The sequence below is a fragment of the Podarcis gaigeae genome (genome assembly GCF_964106915.1).
Source record: "Podarcis gaigeae genome assembly, chromosome: 12".
NCBI lineage: Eukaryota > Metazoa > Chordata > Lepidosauria > Squamata > Lacertidae > Podarcis > Podarcis gaigeae.
In genome coordinates, this window is record NC_139688.1 from 41,395,822 (window position 1) to 41,407,629 (window position 11,808).

Sequence of the window (11,808 nt, forward strand, 5' to 3'; positions counted from 1 at the left end):
AGTGATTAAACTGAGTTTGATGCACAGCTGCAGCTTCATTGGCAAGCACCGCTGTTCTTCTCAAGCAAGCCGTGCCGAGGAAATGAAAAAGAGGTATTTGCTCCTGGAACTTCTGACGTTCTTGCGGTAATCTGCAAAAGATGTAGAGGAGATCTTCCCTCTCTGGCTTTACATCGCCAGCCTTTTATTTCTGATCACTCAAGGCAGGCACGTGCTCGTCCCTTTTTAAACAAGCGTCGTGAGATTTGACTTGTAAACTGTGTCAGCACCACCAGGGAGCAAATTGTAGTTAACCGCTTTCTGATTCTTGCTAGCAACTCAGTGGATTTATTGCTGTGTGTTGGTTTTTTCATTTATTTTATTAGCTTTATATACAGCCCCTCATCATAAGATATCAGGGCGGTTCACAGAATAAAATACAGGATAAAAACAAGGAAATAAGTAAAACAAATCAGCTGAACAATAATTCCCCCCACCTTCCTACCTTGGCGGAAGAAATAAATGAAGTAGTCGTGATAGAGGAATAAGAAATTATAAAATGATAGCCTCTGCATTATTATTATTGTTATTGTTATTGTTATTAATGGTGTTGTTAATTTGAAAAAAGTGACGCCATAAGAATGAGATACCTTGTCTCTGGTCCCATTTACAATTTTGCATGGGAGTGAATGGTGCATGCATGAAGCTTGCTGGTATTTCAGCCTTCAAATTTTGCATTGTCAAAAATGGCAAAAAGGGTAAGGCAGCCTTGGGGTGGGGGGAAACACTGGATTTGCATTAGGACAGGTAGAGTGGAAGTTTTGCTCCTAAACCCACCAAACTGCATCTCTCCATTTGCTAGTAAAGAGGCGAGGCACTGAGGTCTCCATGAAACCATGAGTCACTCCTGCATCCAAATGAAGGCTGTCTCATTTACCTGCCCATCAGAAATGCAAGTAGGGTTGGGTCATATCAGATATATATTATTTATTGTAGACAGTGTACCATGAGTGTGCATAGCACTTTGCAAAATAACGTAGAAGATGATAGTTCCTGCTCCAGAGAGCTTTGCTGCAAACTACATGTAACATGGAGTACTGTGATTAGAACACCCTTCAGAATCAGGGGGGTCAGTTTGGATTCTGTCTGTGGCACAGATGATAGGGCACAGTCTTCCTCAGTCAGTGTTATTCCTTTATTCTCACATTCAGATCTGGCATCATGGGTGCTGTTGCTTTTGCATTGTGGCCAGAGTGAACAATTCACTTAGAGCATGGCAATTGGTTGACTGGTTTTCTCCCTTTGCAGCTGACCCCCTGGTTGGAAGTATTGCTACTCAGTATATGACAAACAGAGCAGAGCATGACAGAATGGCCAGACAGTGGACCAAGAGATACGCTACATAGGAATCTGCTGTGGAACATGCTGGACCTGTGCAAGCACATTCACCAAGTGCATCAATAGCCCTCCCCTTCTTATTTTTATTACGTTTGGAAGCATTTTGTGACAAAGTTGATTGCCCTTTTCCCCTTTCCCCCTTTATTTTTATTCTTTTATTTTGTTTTTTTCTGTTCAACTTGAAAACTGTATCTTTAAAATATAGATTGGGAATTTGGGGTTACAGTGCAAGGAATGTTGGAGCTGTAATAGTATAGAGCTTTGTCACAAAGCTTTGTATTAATGTATTTTTTTTTTCTTTGTTGTGTCTTTGGGGGGAAAAACAAGCAAACAAAACTCAGAACTATATATTGTTTCTACTTAAATGTAGTGTTTAGGGTTATTTTTTTGTACGGAAGTCTTTAATGGTGGGTGCATGTTACTGGGAACCGGTTTTGTATTAAAAAAAAAAGCATAAAACTTAAGAATCACTGTGCATTACTAAGACTGTGTTTTAACACCAGCCTGCTCTTTTCCCAAACACTAGGCTGCTGGGTTGAACCAGATGATACGTATTTTGATTTACTTAAAAGAAAAGTGCTTGTAAATTTCTTAGGGACCTGCCACTTTTGACTGTGGATCAGTTGATGTACACTTGTATTATTAAAGCACTCAATAAAAAAACAAAACACTGTGGTTGATAACATGCACTTCTTGTAATGCTCCTTGTGCAGTGGACCCAGGTCAGCTCCGCATGTTTCTGAACTTGCATAAAACTAAAGAATCTACAGTTGCTTTTAGTTCCGAGTTGTTCTTTTCCCCCTGAGGGCCAGCTCCAGTATGCTATTTGTGGATCAATTGCCACGGGAAAAGGAAAGCACAATGATACTGTTAACACATCCAATGTTAATGTCCTTTGTTAAAGATCATCATCTCCAGGGTGACATTGGCAGGGTTAAAATCCGAGGTGTCTCCACTGCCCTACAATAAGAAGCAATTCCAATAGCTATGTAAAAGGCAATCGCTGTTGACATACTCCCTGATTTTATCTGGGATGGCGTCTACTTGATTAGCACTTGCAAACATCTCTCGATCTGCAGTGGGATGCGTAAATTATGTTGTAATAAAATTTGTTCATACTGTTCCACTTTTCACAACAAAGCAAATCTCTTGTCATACAGTATGTGTCACAACATTATCAAGGTTTACAACACATGGCAGCTTACACTGGATCTTTTAAAAAAGGATCAATTGTTTTTTGTAGGTAGCAATATCTTAACACTATATAGGTTATATCATTCACCTTATACCAAACAAAATATGCTCACGTCGAAGAGCATACTGTAATTTGTTGTGTCATTTTATGCTTATCAGTTATATAGAATCAGCAGATCTCCTAAAACACAGCTCTTTAACTTGGCACTGTTTCACCTTGTCTTAGGTTCATCTAAGGTGTATGTGTGTATATATATATATATATATATATATATATATATATATATATATACGAAAGCATATATATATATATATATATATATATATTTGCTTTCGTAGATTTTCACGGGTACAGGAATGCAGGTTTTGGTGTCCTCGGGTGTCTTCCCGTGTAAAAGTTGGGGTGTCTAGGCGACGTTTCGACGAGGTCTCACTCGTCATCTTCAGGCTGGTGCTTTCGGCTTCTTGTTACTGGAACAGAGCGGGATCTCAATGTTTGAGTTCCTATAAATACTGTAGAGGGGGTGTGGTGTCTAGCCTCCAATGTTCTGGGCAGAGAGGAAGTTCCCAGGCTAGTGTGCCTTTTCTTCTTTTGTTCCTTAATTACTTGAGAGATACCTTGAGTGATTTCTTGAGTGATATCCTGAGTACCACTTAGGTGGGTCATTAGGTGTGGATTAGTTGCTAAAGTCTTTGTGTCTTGACCTCTTGAACTTTGTGAAGAGTTTTCCTGAGAAGATGGCTGTATTGCACTTAGTTGTGCTTTGGCTTGGCTTCGTGTATAGGGGCGAGCTGTGGTTTTGTGGCTTGTGTCAGCCAGATCTGTGTAGGGATTGCAGGGGGGTGCAGCATCCGGAGGTGCCACCATGGATTGGCTACTGGATGGTGTCAGTAATTCATCTGTGGAGAGGGTCTGGGTTTGGGTCTGGTGTGGTTGATTGGTGTTGGCGTTCTGTGTGCCTCTGGATCTGGTGTCAGTTTTTGTGGGGAGGGCTAATTTCCAGATGTCTGGCAAGCGGGATGTGTCGTCACGCTTGTTCATGTTGTGAGGGTGTTTCTCTATCTCGATGGCTTCCATGATTATTCTCTTGTGGTGATGTTCCGTGTTAAAGAGCAATTTGGAATCTGCAAAATTAATTTCGTGTCCTGTTTCTTTCATGTGTTGGAAAAGAGAGGAAGTTTTTTCTTCTTTTTTGACGGCATTCTTGTGTTCTGCGATACGTGCATTTATTCGTCTGTTTGTTTGTCCAATGTACGTGGCTGGGCAGACTTTGCAGGGTATTTCATAGATCCCTTGGTTTTCCAACTGGATTTTATCCTTGGGGTTTCTGAGGATATTGGCTATTTTTTGGTTGGTGCAAAAGGCTGTTTTGATATTGTGTTTATGGAGGATTTTGCTAATTTTATCTGTAGTGCCCTTGATATAAGGAAGGAGGGCCATGCCATTGTTTTCTTCTGTGTCTTGGTTTTTGGGGGGTGTTTCCTTTTGGATTAGCTTCGTAATCCTGTTTTGCTGGTATCCATTGGCAATTAACACATTTGAGAGATTCTGTAACTCATCTCCAGAACCAAACGCCTGGCTGACAAAGACCACTTGACAACTGAGTTACAGAATCTCTCAAATGTGTTAATTGCCAATGGATACCAGCAAAACAGGATTACGAAGCTAATCCAAAAGGAAACACCCCCCAAAAACCAAGACACAGAAGAAAACAATGGCATGGCCCTCCTTCCTTATATCAAGGGCACTACAGATAAAATTAGCAAAATCCTCCATAAACACAATATCAAAACAGCCTTTTGCACCAACCAAAAAATAGCCAATATCCTCAGAAACCCCAAGGATAAAATCCAGTTGGAAAACCAAGGGATCTATGAAATACCCTGCAAAGTCTGCCCAGCCACGTACATTGGACAAACAAACAGACGAATAAATGCACGTATCGCAGAACACAAGAATGCCGTCAAAAAAGAAGAAAAAACTTCCTCTCTTTTCCAACACATGAAAGAAACAGGACACGAAATTAATTTTGCAGATTCCAAATTGCTCTTTAACACGGAACATCACCACAAGAGAATAATCATGGAAGCCATCGAGATAGAGAAACACCCTCACAACATGAACAAGCGTGACGACACATCCCGCTTGCCAGACATCTGGAAATTAGCCCTCCCCACAAAAACTGACACCAGATCCAGAGGCACACAGAACGCCAACACCAATCAACCACACCAGACCCAAACCCAGACCCTCTCCACAGATGAATTACTGACACCATCCAGTAGCCAATCCATGGTGGCACCTCCGGATGCTGCACCCCCCTGCAATCCCTACACAGATCTGGCTGACACAAGCCACAAAACCACAGCTCGCCCCTATACACGAAGCCAAGCCAAAGCACAACTAAGTGCAATACAGCCATCTTCTCAGGAAAACTCTTCACAAAGTTCAAGAGGTCAAGACACAAAGACTTTAGCAACTAATCCACACCTAATGACCCACCTAAGTGGTACTCAGGATATCACTCAAGAAATCACTCAAGGTATCTCTCAAGTAATTAAGGAACAAAAGAAGAAAAGGCACACTAGCCTGGGAACTTCCTCTCTGCCCAGAACATTGGAGGCTAGACACCACACCCCCTCTACAGTATTTATAGGAACTCAAACATTGAGATCCCGCTCTGTTCCAGTAACAAGAAGCCGAAAGCACCAGCCTGAAGATGACGAGTGAGACCTCGTCGAAACGTCGCCTAGACACCCCAACTTTTACACGGGAAGACACCCGAGGACACCAAAACCTGCATATATATATATATATATATATACAGGTCACTTGCAAATGATCCACGTTTAACATGCGCTTTCAACTTTACACAGTTCACAGCAAGCCAGTTTAAAAGCTCATTTTGCACAAGGTTTTCCCAGTAGAAATAACTTTTGGGGGAAGACTCATTCAGTGCAGTGCTCCAGAAGATAAGATTGCTCATAGCGGGCTGGTTCTAAGGTGGTGGTTTGAGTACAGTGGAACCTCAGAAGCTGAACGCTTGTAAACTCGGAACGTTTTGGCTCCCGAACGATCGAAAACCAGAAGTGATTGTTCCAGTTTTTTAATGATTTTCAGAAGCTGAACACCCGGCACAGCTTCCAGTTGACTGCAGGATGCTCCCGCAGCCAATCGGAAGCTGTGCCTTGGAAGTCAAGCAGACTTCCGGAACAGATCCCATTTGACTTCCAAAGTACGACTGTTTAGGCATTTCTGCATATTTCCCACAACGTAAGCCCAGTGTAAGAAGCAAGTGACTTGTAATCCATATCTGACTTGCAACCTCAGCACTGCAATCATATTGCAATCCTTGTAGGTCCATGAACACACAGTGTTACCATGCTTAAATTTTTTTACTCGTTCAAAAAATGCAAATTTCTCAACTTCAACCTATTTTGCAGCGGAAATGTTTGTGAGGACAGGTGTTCTGTGATCACAACTTTTAGTATAGATGATGCCATGAAGAACAGTAACAGGGGGGGAAAAGTCTGAAGAAGCAAATATAAAAAGGGGCGATCACAAATGTGCAACAAGGGAGACTTGAAGGAAGATGAAAAAGGAGCACTGCCAAGCATCTGCAGGAACTGTGGAGGGACAGCTCAGCCCTTTAGTGGAAACTGGTCGCACTTCTAATTCCAGAGCACTAGAAGGAACGGGACCAAACAAAATATTGTCTGTTGTCAATGACATGCTGCCTACAAGCTGGATAAAAGGAAAGAAACCCAAGTTCAGACATAGCTGGGAAATCTTTGTCCATGCAAGCACAGGGCACAGCACTATTTATGTTCAACCCACATATGCAGCTGTGTACGTTTGGTCTTATCCATCCTTGGATGCAGGAGGTTTTTACTGCTGTGCGCTGCACGCTAAACCTGCACTAAGTGCATTGTCTACGCCATCTCGCCCGTTGCCCCATGGATTGTGTTTTAAACTTTAAAAGCAACACTCGTCCTTACTAAATCCTTGTTGTGCTGTTCAAAAAACAAGTCTACTGCACTAAACACTTCCAGCAAGGGTACTTGTGGCAAGGCTATTTCTACTCAGAATTGACCTTCAAGCTAATTTTAGACGTGTCAGTATGGAAGAAAATACTCAGCTAAGTGGGTGTTGTGATTTGGAAAGTATAAGCTCCAGTATTGATATTTAAATTGTATTTGTTTTTCAGATGCAAGTTTGTTGCCTCTTATAATTTCACAATGTTATAATTTTACTTAATTTAAAATATACAAGACAAAAGTGAAATGAAGTACCAAAAAATACAAATTCAAAAACCATTTCTGCAAACTATAAAACAATCATTCCTATAAACTCTAAAACAATAAGAAACCAATCCTGTAGATGTACAGTAAATCTTGATACATATGTTAAGGCAGTCCTGTACCTACCTCTGTGAAAGTAAGCTCAGTGAGACAAGAATAAGAGCCTAATATATCAGAATCTTGTATCATACTAACACTAGTCTTATTCAGGACGAGGAAGAATGAGAGAATGAACTTTGTATAAAATATTGTTAAGTAATACAGTTTTTGCAGGAATTTTAAGTATATACATGCAGCATTTATCTTGTTACTTCCTTAAAATGTAAATCATGTTTTAATCTTGTTCTAATACTGATTGCATTTTATATGTCTCTTGGTAAATTACATTGGTAAATGTAAATTCAAAGGGGGGGGACTTCTTGATTCAGTTTGATAGGTAGCTCTAGAAAATTTAAGCGAGATCTACTAAGTAGGGCTACAGGAATCCTTGTACAAGAAAGATGATTGGAAATATTTGGGGACTAATGTCAGTCTGTTTGTCATTTCATGGCCATTTGGCTTAAATGTGCTCTCTGAAAAAAAACATTGGAAAAGATGGCTAAACGATCCATCTGTATTCATTCCCATTAGCTATGCTTGCTTTTTAAAAAAAACACCCAGTCTTTTCCTAATTATAATGAAGACAAACAACATGTTCACAGGCAAGAATCTTGCATTCGCTCACCAGCTCTGCTGTTTGGTACTTCAGGTGAAGGTAAATTACAATCAATAAGGATTATGTCTGCATTTAAAAATGGTGTTAAGGCAAAATGTTCAAACAAGCACCGGGAGGCAGGATGCTAAGGGAAGCAATTATTGGAAGCAATGCATTGCCTCATAGCTTCTACTCCTCCACTCTTGCAATGCCCCCAGTCACATTTGCTGCAGACTTGTCGCTAGCCTTTGGCAAACATAATCAGGTTAACATGATAAAGTTTGTCCATATGTTTTGTATGAGACTTTATGAAGTCAGTCAATTATTTCGTTTAAACCTCAGAATAAACCACTTCTCAATCCTCTTCACACTGTAAAGTCTATGGCAAATTAGATCTTGTTTCTCAGTGTATTTCACAACATTTATATGATTATGCCATCCTTCTGACATCTTGAAACGCCTGGCTTTCTCAGATGGCAGAGCATGAGAATTTTAAGATCCAGATCAGAAGAATATTTGCAGCAGCCACTAGCCATAGCAATAAAATAAATGTACTGAAGATAGAGGTAAAAACTTGACTGTACAAAATACATTTTGGAGGTTTCCATCAATAATCAAATAAGATCTTACTGCTCCTGCTAAAAACCTTGCAGTTTTTGCTGTCACCTGATCATCTTGATCTGCTAGACAGGGGTCAGCAAACTTTTTCAGCAGGGGGCTGGTCCACTATCCCTCAGACCTTGTGGGGGGCCAGACTATATTGGGGGGGTGAACGAATTCCTATGCCCCACAAATAACCCATAGATGTACAGTGGTACCCCGGGTTACATACGCTTCAGGTTACATATGCTTCAGGTTACAGACTCCGCTAACCCAGAAATATTACCTCGGGTTAAGAACTGCTTCAGGATGAGAACAGAAAACGTGCAGCAGTGGCACAGCAGCAGCAGGAGGCCCCATTTGCTAAAGTGGTGCTTCAGGTTAAGAACAGTTTCAGGTTAAGAAGAGACCTCCGGAACGAATTAAGTTCTTAACCCGAGGTACCACTCTATTTTAAATAAAAGGACACATTCTATTCATGTAAAAACACACTGATTCCCGGACTGTCCACAGGCCAGATTTAGTAGGCGATTGGGCCAGATTCTGCCCCCTGGCCTTAGTTTGCCTACCCATGTGCTAGAAGAAAGGACAATGTTGACAATGTTGAGTGACCTGGCATGGACAATAATAGAGGGCTAATAACCTCACTCCTCAAATCTTTAGAAAAAGCCACTGACTCAATACTGTCGTCTCCATATGGACATAACCGTTTCCCCAGCGGAATTTTTTGAAATCGACCCTCAAGCATAGCTGAAGGCAGTATATTCAATCTTGCAAAAGTGAAAGCGCGCCTGTATTTTGGAATTGTTAAATTTTGCAAATAGGGTGCCAAAGTGTCAAAATGACTAGGTGGGAAATAATCATACCATGGACAAAATTTCCTTAGCGTGGCCAAATTATTCTGTTGCTCAATATCCTATAGGTGCTGTCTAATTAAAATATTTGCTGAAGCCCGTAACTGTTGCAGTGATAAACCAGAAAAGTAAAGCTTTTGGTTGACAATTTTAGTCCAAGCACACTCTCATGACAATCTTGCGATACTAAGGGTAGTAGACGAGTGGGGTTTGAATTTAGGCGAAGCCAATAATTAAGTGTCCTACGCAAAATCTGTAATTCAACAGAGGGGAGAATAGCCTCCAAGTGCAATGAAGCATTTGGAATACGGGATGGAGCAGTAAAAAATTGCCTTAGGAACTTCAATTGAACAGCTTCTGTAGTTCCAAGGCGAGCGCCTGTCCAGATCTGAGCCCCATATAATAACTCTGTTAGGGGGTTTAGCTTTAAACATTTCAAGTGCTGATGAATTGTGATTGCCACCTTTTGTATGGTAGAGCATTAGATTGCTGTGGGTTGGACTAGATGATGCTTGTGGTCCATCGCAACTCTATGATTCAAGCAGAGGCCCAAATCAACTTTCTCAGATAGCTACCACCCTCACGTCCTGGTGGTAAACTGCTGCTATGGGAAAAGGGGTTTCTCACACACAATCACCGTGTATATGAATTAGCCCTATATAAAGCTTTCGGCTGATTCAACGTGACAAATGTTCTCATATAAATTCCATTTTGATCCAGTGAACCCTGACTTAGCCATACAATAAAAAGCAGGAAACATCTTGAAGCAATAAATCAACAGAAGGGGGGGGAGTATATCTCTTGAGGAAATTAATGGGCGCTTTTCAAATCTGCTTGTGAATTCATAGTAATCAACTTTGTAGAGCTGACATGTTTAGCTGTGTATTAATATATGGAACCTTTATGCCCTAGAGCAGAGTCACTGAGGGAACAAATATTAAGCGAGGGAAATAAGACATGCTTAGAAGTAATTCTCAAACATTATTCCACTACATATAAACAGTAAACTAAACCACACATTTAAACTCTGCTGAAAGGGTCTAGTAATCTTAGTTAAAAGACAGCTAAGGACGTCCTGTACCGAAACACTTCATGCCAAAATCCTTGCCTTTGATGTTGCTGCCAACCACTTACAATCTCTCTGAGGTGACTCGGAGGAATGCTAGCCTGTAAACAAGTGTGTGCCTTCGGTTTCTAGAGCTAAAGAAAAGGCCAGTGTTTTCACACATCATTCAATCCATGGTTTTTGGTTTGCTGCCTGTTTAAAGCACCGCTTCTTTTTCAGCGTAACGTTGGACCCTTTTCTGAAAATGCATTTCCCTCAATTTACAAAGGAGAAAGAATTGCTGGCAAATTGCATTGAGCATTACAAAATAAATAGAATTAGCTCTTCCAGATTAATGAGGATACTGTGTAGGTACCGTTGTGTGAAAAGAGAGAATTTGGTAAGCACTGGGACCTGAGAGTACAAAAGCCACACTTTGCAGCCTGATGTCTTTAGTGGCCTTTTCACACATGATCCTAAACACTCCTTTGAGCTTCCCTTGCAGTTTTGTGTGCCTGTGTGAATGTTGCTTATGTGGGATACAAAGGAGAAGAGAGTCATTTAAATCAAGCATAAAGGGTAAAGGTAAAGGGACCCCTGACCATTAGGTCCAGTCGTGACCAACTCTGGGGTTGCGGCGCTCATCTCACTTTACTGGCCGAGGGAGCCGGCGTACAGCTTCCGGGTCATGTGGCCAGCATGACTAAGCTGCTTCTGGTGAACCAGAGCAGCACACGGAAATGCCGTTTACCTTCCCGCCAGAGCGGTACCTATTTATCTACTTGCACTCTGACGTGCTTTCGAACTGCTAGGTTGGCAGGAGCAGGGACCAAGCAACGGGAGCTCACCCCGTCACAGGTATTCAAACCGCCGACCTTCTGATCGGCAAGTCCTAGGCTTTGTGGTTTAACCCACAGCGCCCCCTGTGTCCCTAATCAAGCATACAATGTCATTAACACAGGTCTTGCATCTTAAATTTTAAGAGCCAGAAAAATATGAACGAGACTTGTGTGAAAATGAATGCTTTTAATTGAGAGAGAAACAAAATCTCTTGAATGCCAAACGGCGGTTTTAAGCAGGGGTGGTTTTTATAGCAAAATGTCCCGTATATGAAGGTGTCATTCATATGCATTCCAGAGCCAAGCTACATGTTATGTTTCACCCTTTTAGAAGTGTGCATAAAAGTGGCCATTTTTACTTTGAAGAAATAACTTGAAGGACCTCAGTTTAGAACATGCTCGCTATGTCAGCCGGGGAGCCAGTTTCCTGCAAACCGTAATGGCAAGAGGCATGTTTGGGAGCAAATATGGAGTACGTATTGGATTGGAGCCACATAACTGCTTTTCACTTAAAAATAGAAGTTACAGGTTCAGTCATGTTGCTGTGTGAATGTGAATAATGGCCCGGTACGCACATTACATTAAACCCTAGCTCAAAACAAACTATGTGTTTCAGGCTGCTCCAAAGTACCCACAGTGCTAGCTCAGTCGGTAGAGCACGAGACTCTTAATCCCAAAAGCCATGAGTTTGGGCCCCACATTGGGCAAAAGATTCCTGCATTGCAGGGGGTTGGATTAGATGACCATCGGGGTCCCTTCCAACTCTACAATTCTGTGATTCCTCACCTGCTCCTGCTGCTGCTGTCCTGCCACAGACAAAGAGGCCAGAGTGTGGATTAACAGGACACCCATACCCAGTGCCAGATTTACTTATAAACTAAACAAGGGGGGACTGGATGTACA

At 41.5% G+C, this 11,808-nt stretch overlaps 1 protein-coding gene across 2 annotated transcripts in view; it reads left to right on the forward strand.

The window, feature by feature from the left end:
• The window catches only part of LOC310828424 (ubiquitin-conjugating enzyme E2 E2), a 129,475-nt gene extending 127,415 nt beyond the window's left edge, over positions 1-2,060 (forward strand). For both annotated transcript variants that reach the window (XM_083706113.1, XM_083706114.1), the window contains one exon: positions 1,288-2,060. In XM_083706113.1, coding sequence (XP_083562239.1) covers positions 1,288-1,385 — 98 coding nt within the window. In that variant the 3' untranslated portion in view covers positions 1,386-2,060. The remainder of the gene's footprint in view (positions 1-1,287) is intronic.
• Positions 2,061-11,808: the final 9,748 nt, after the last annotated feature.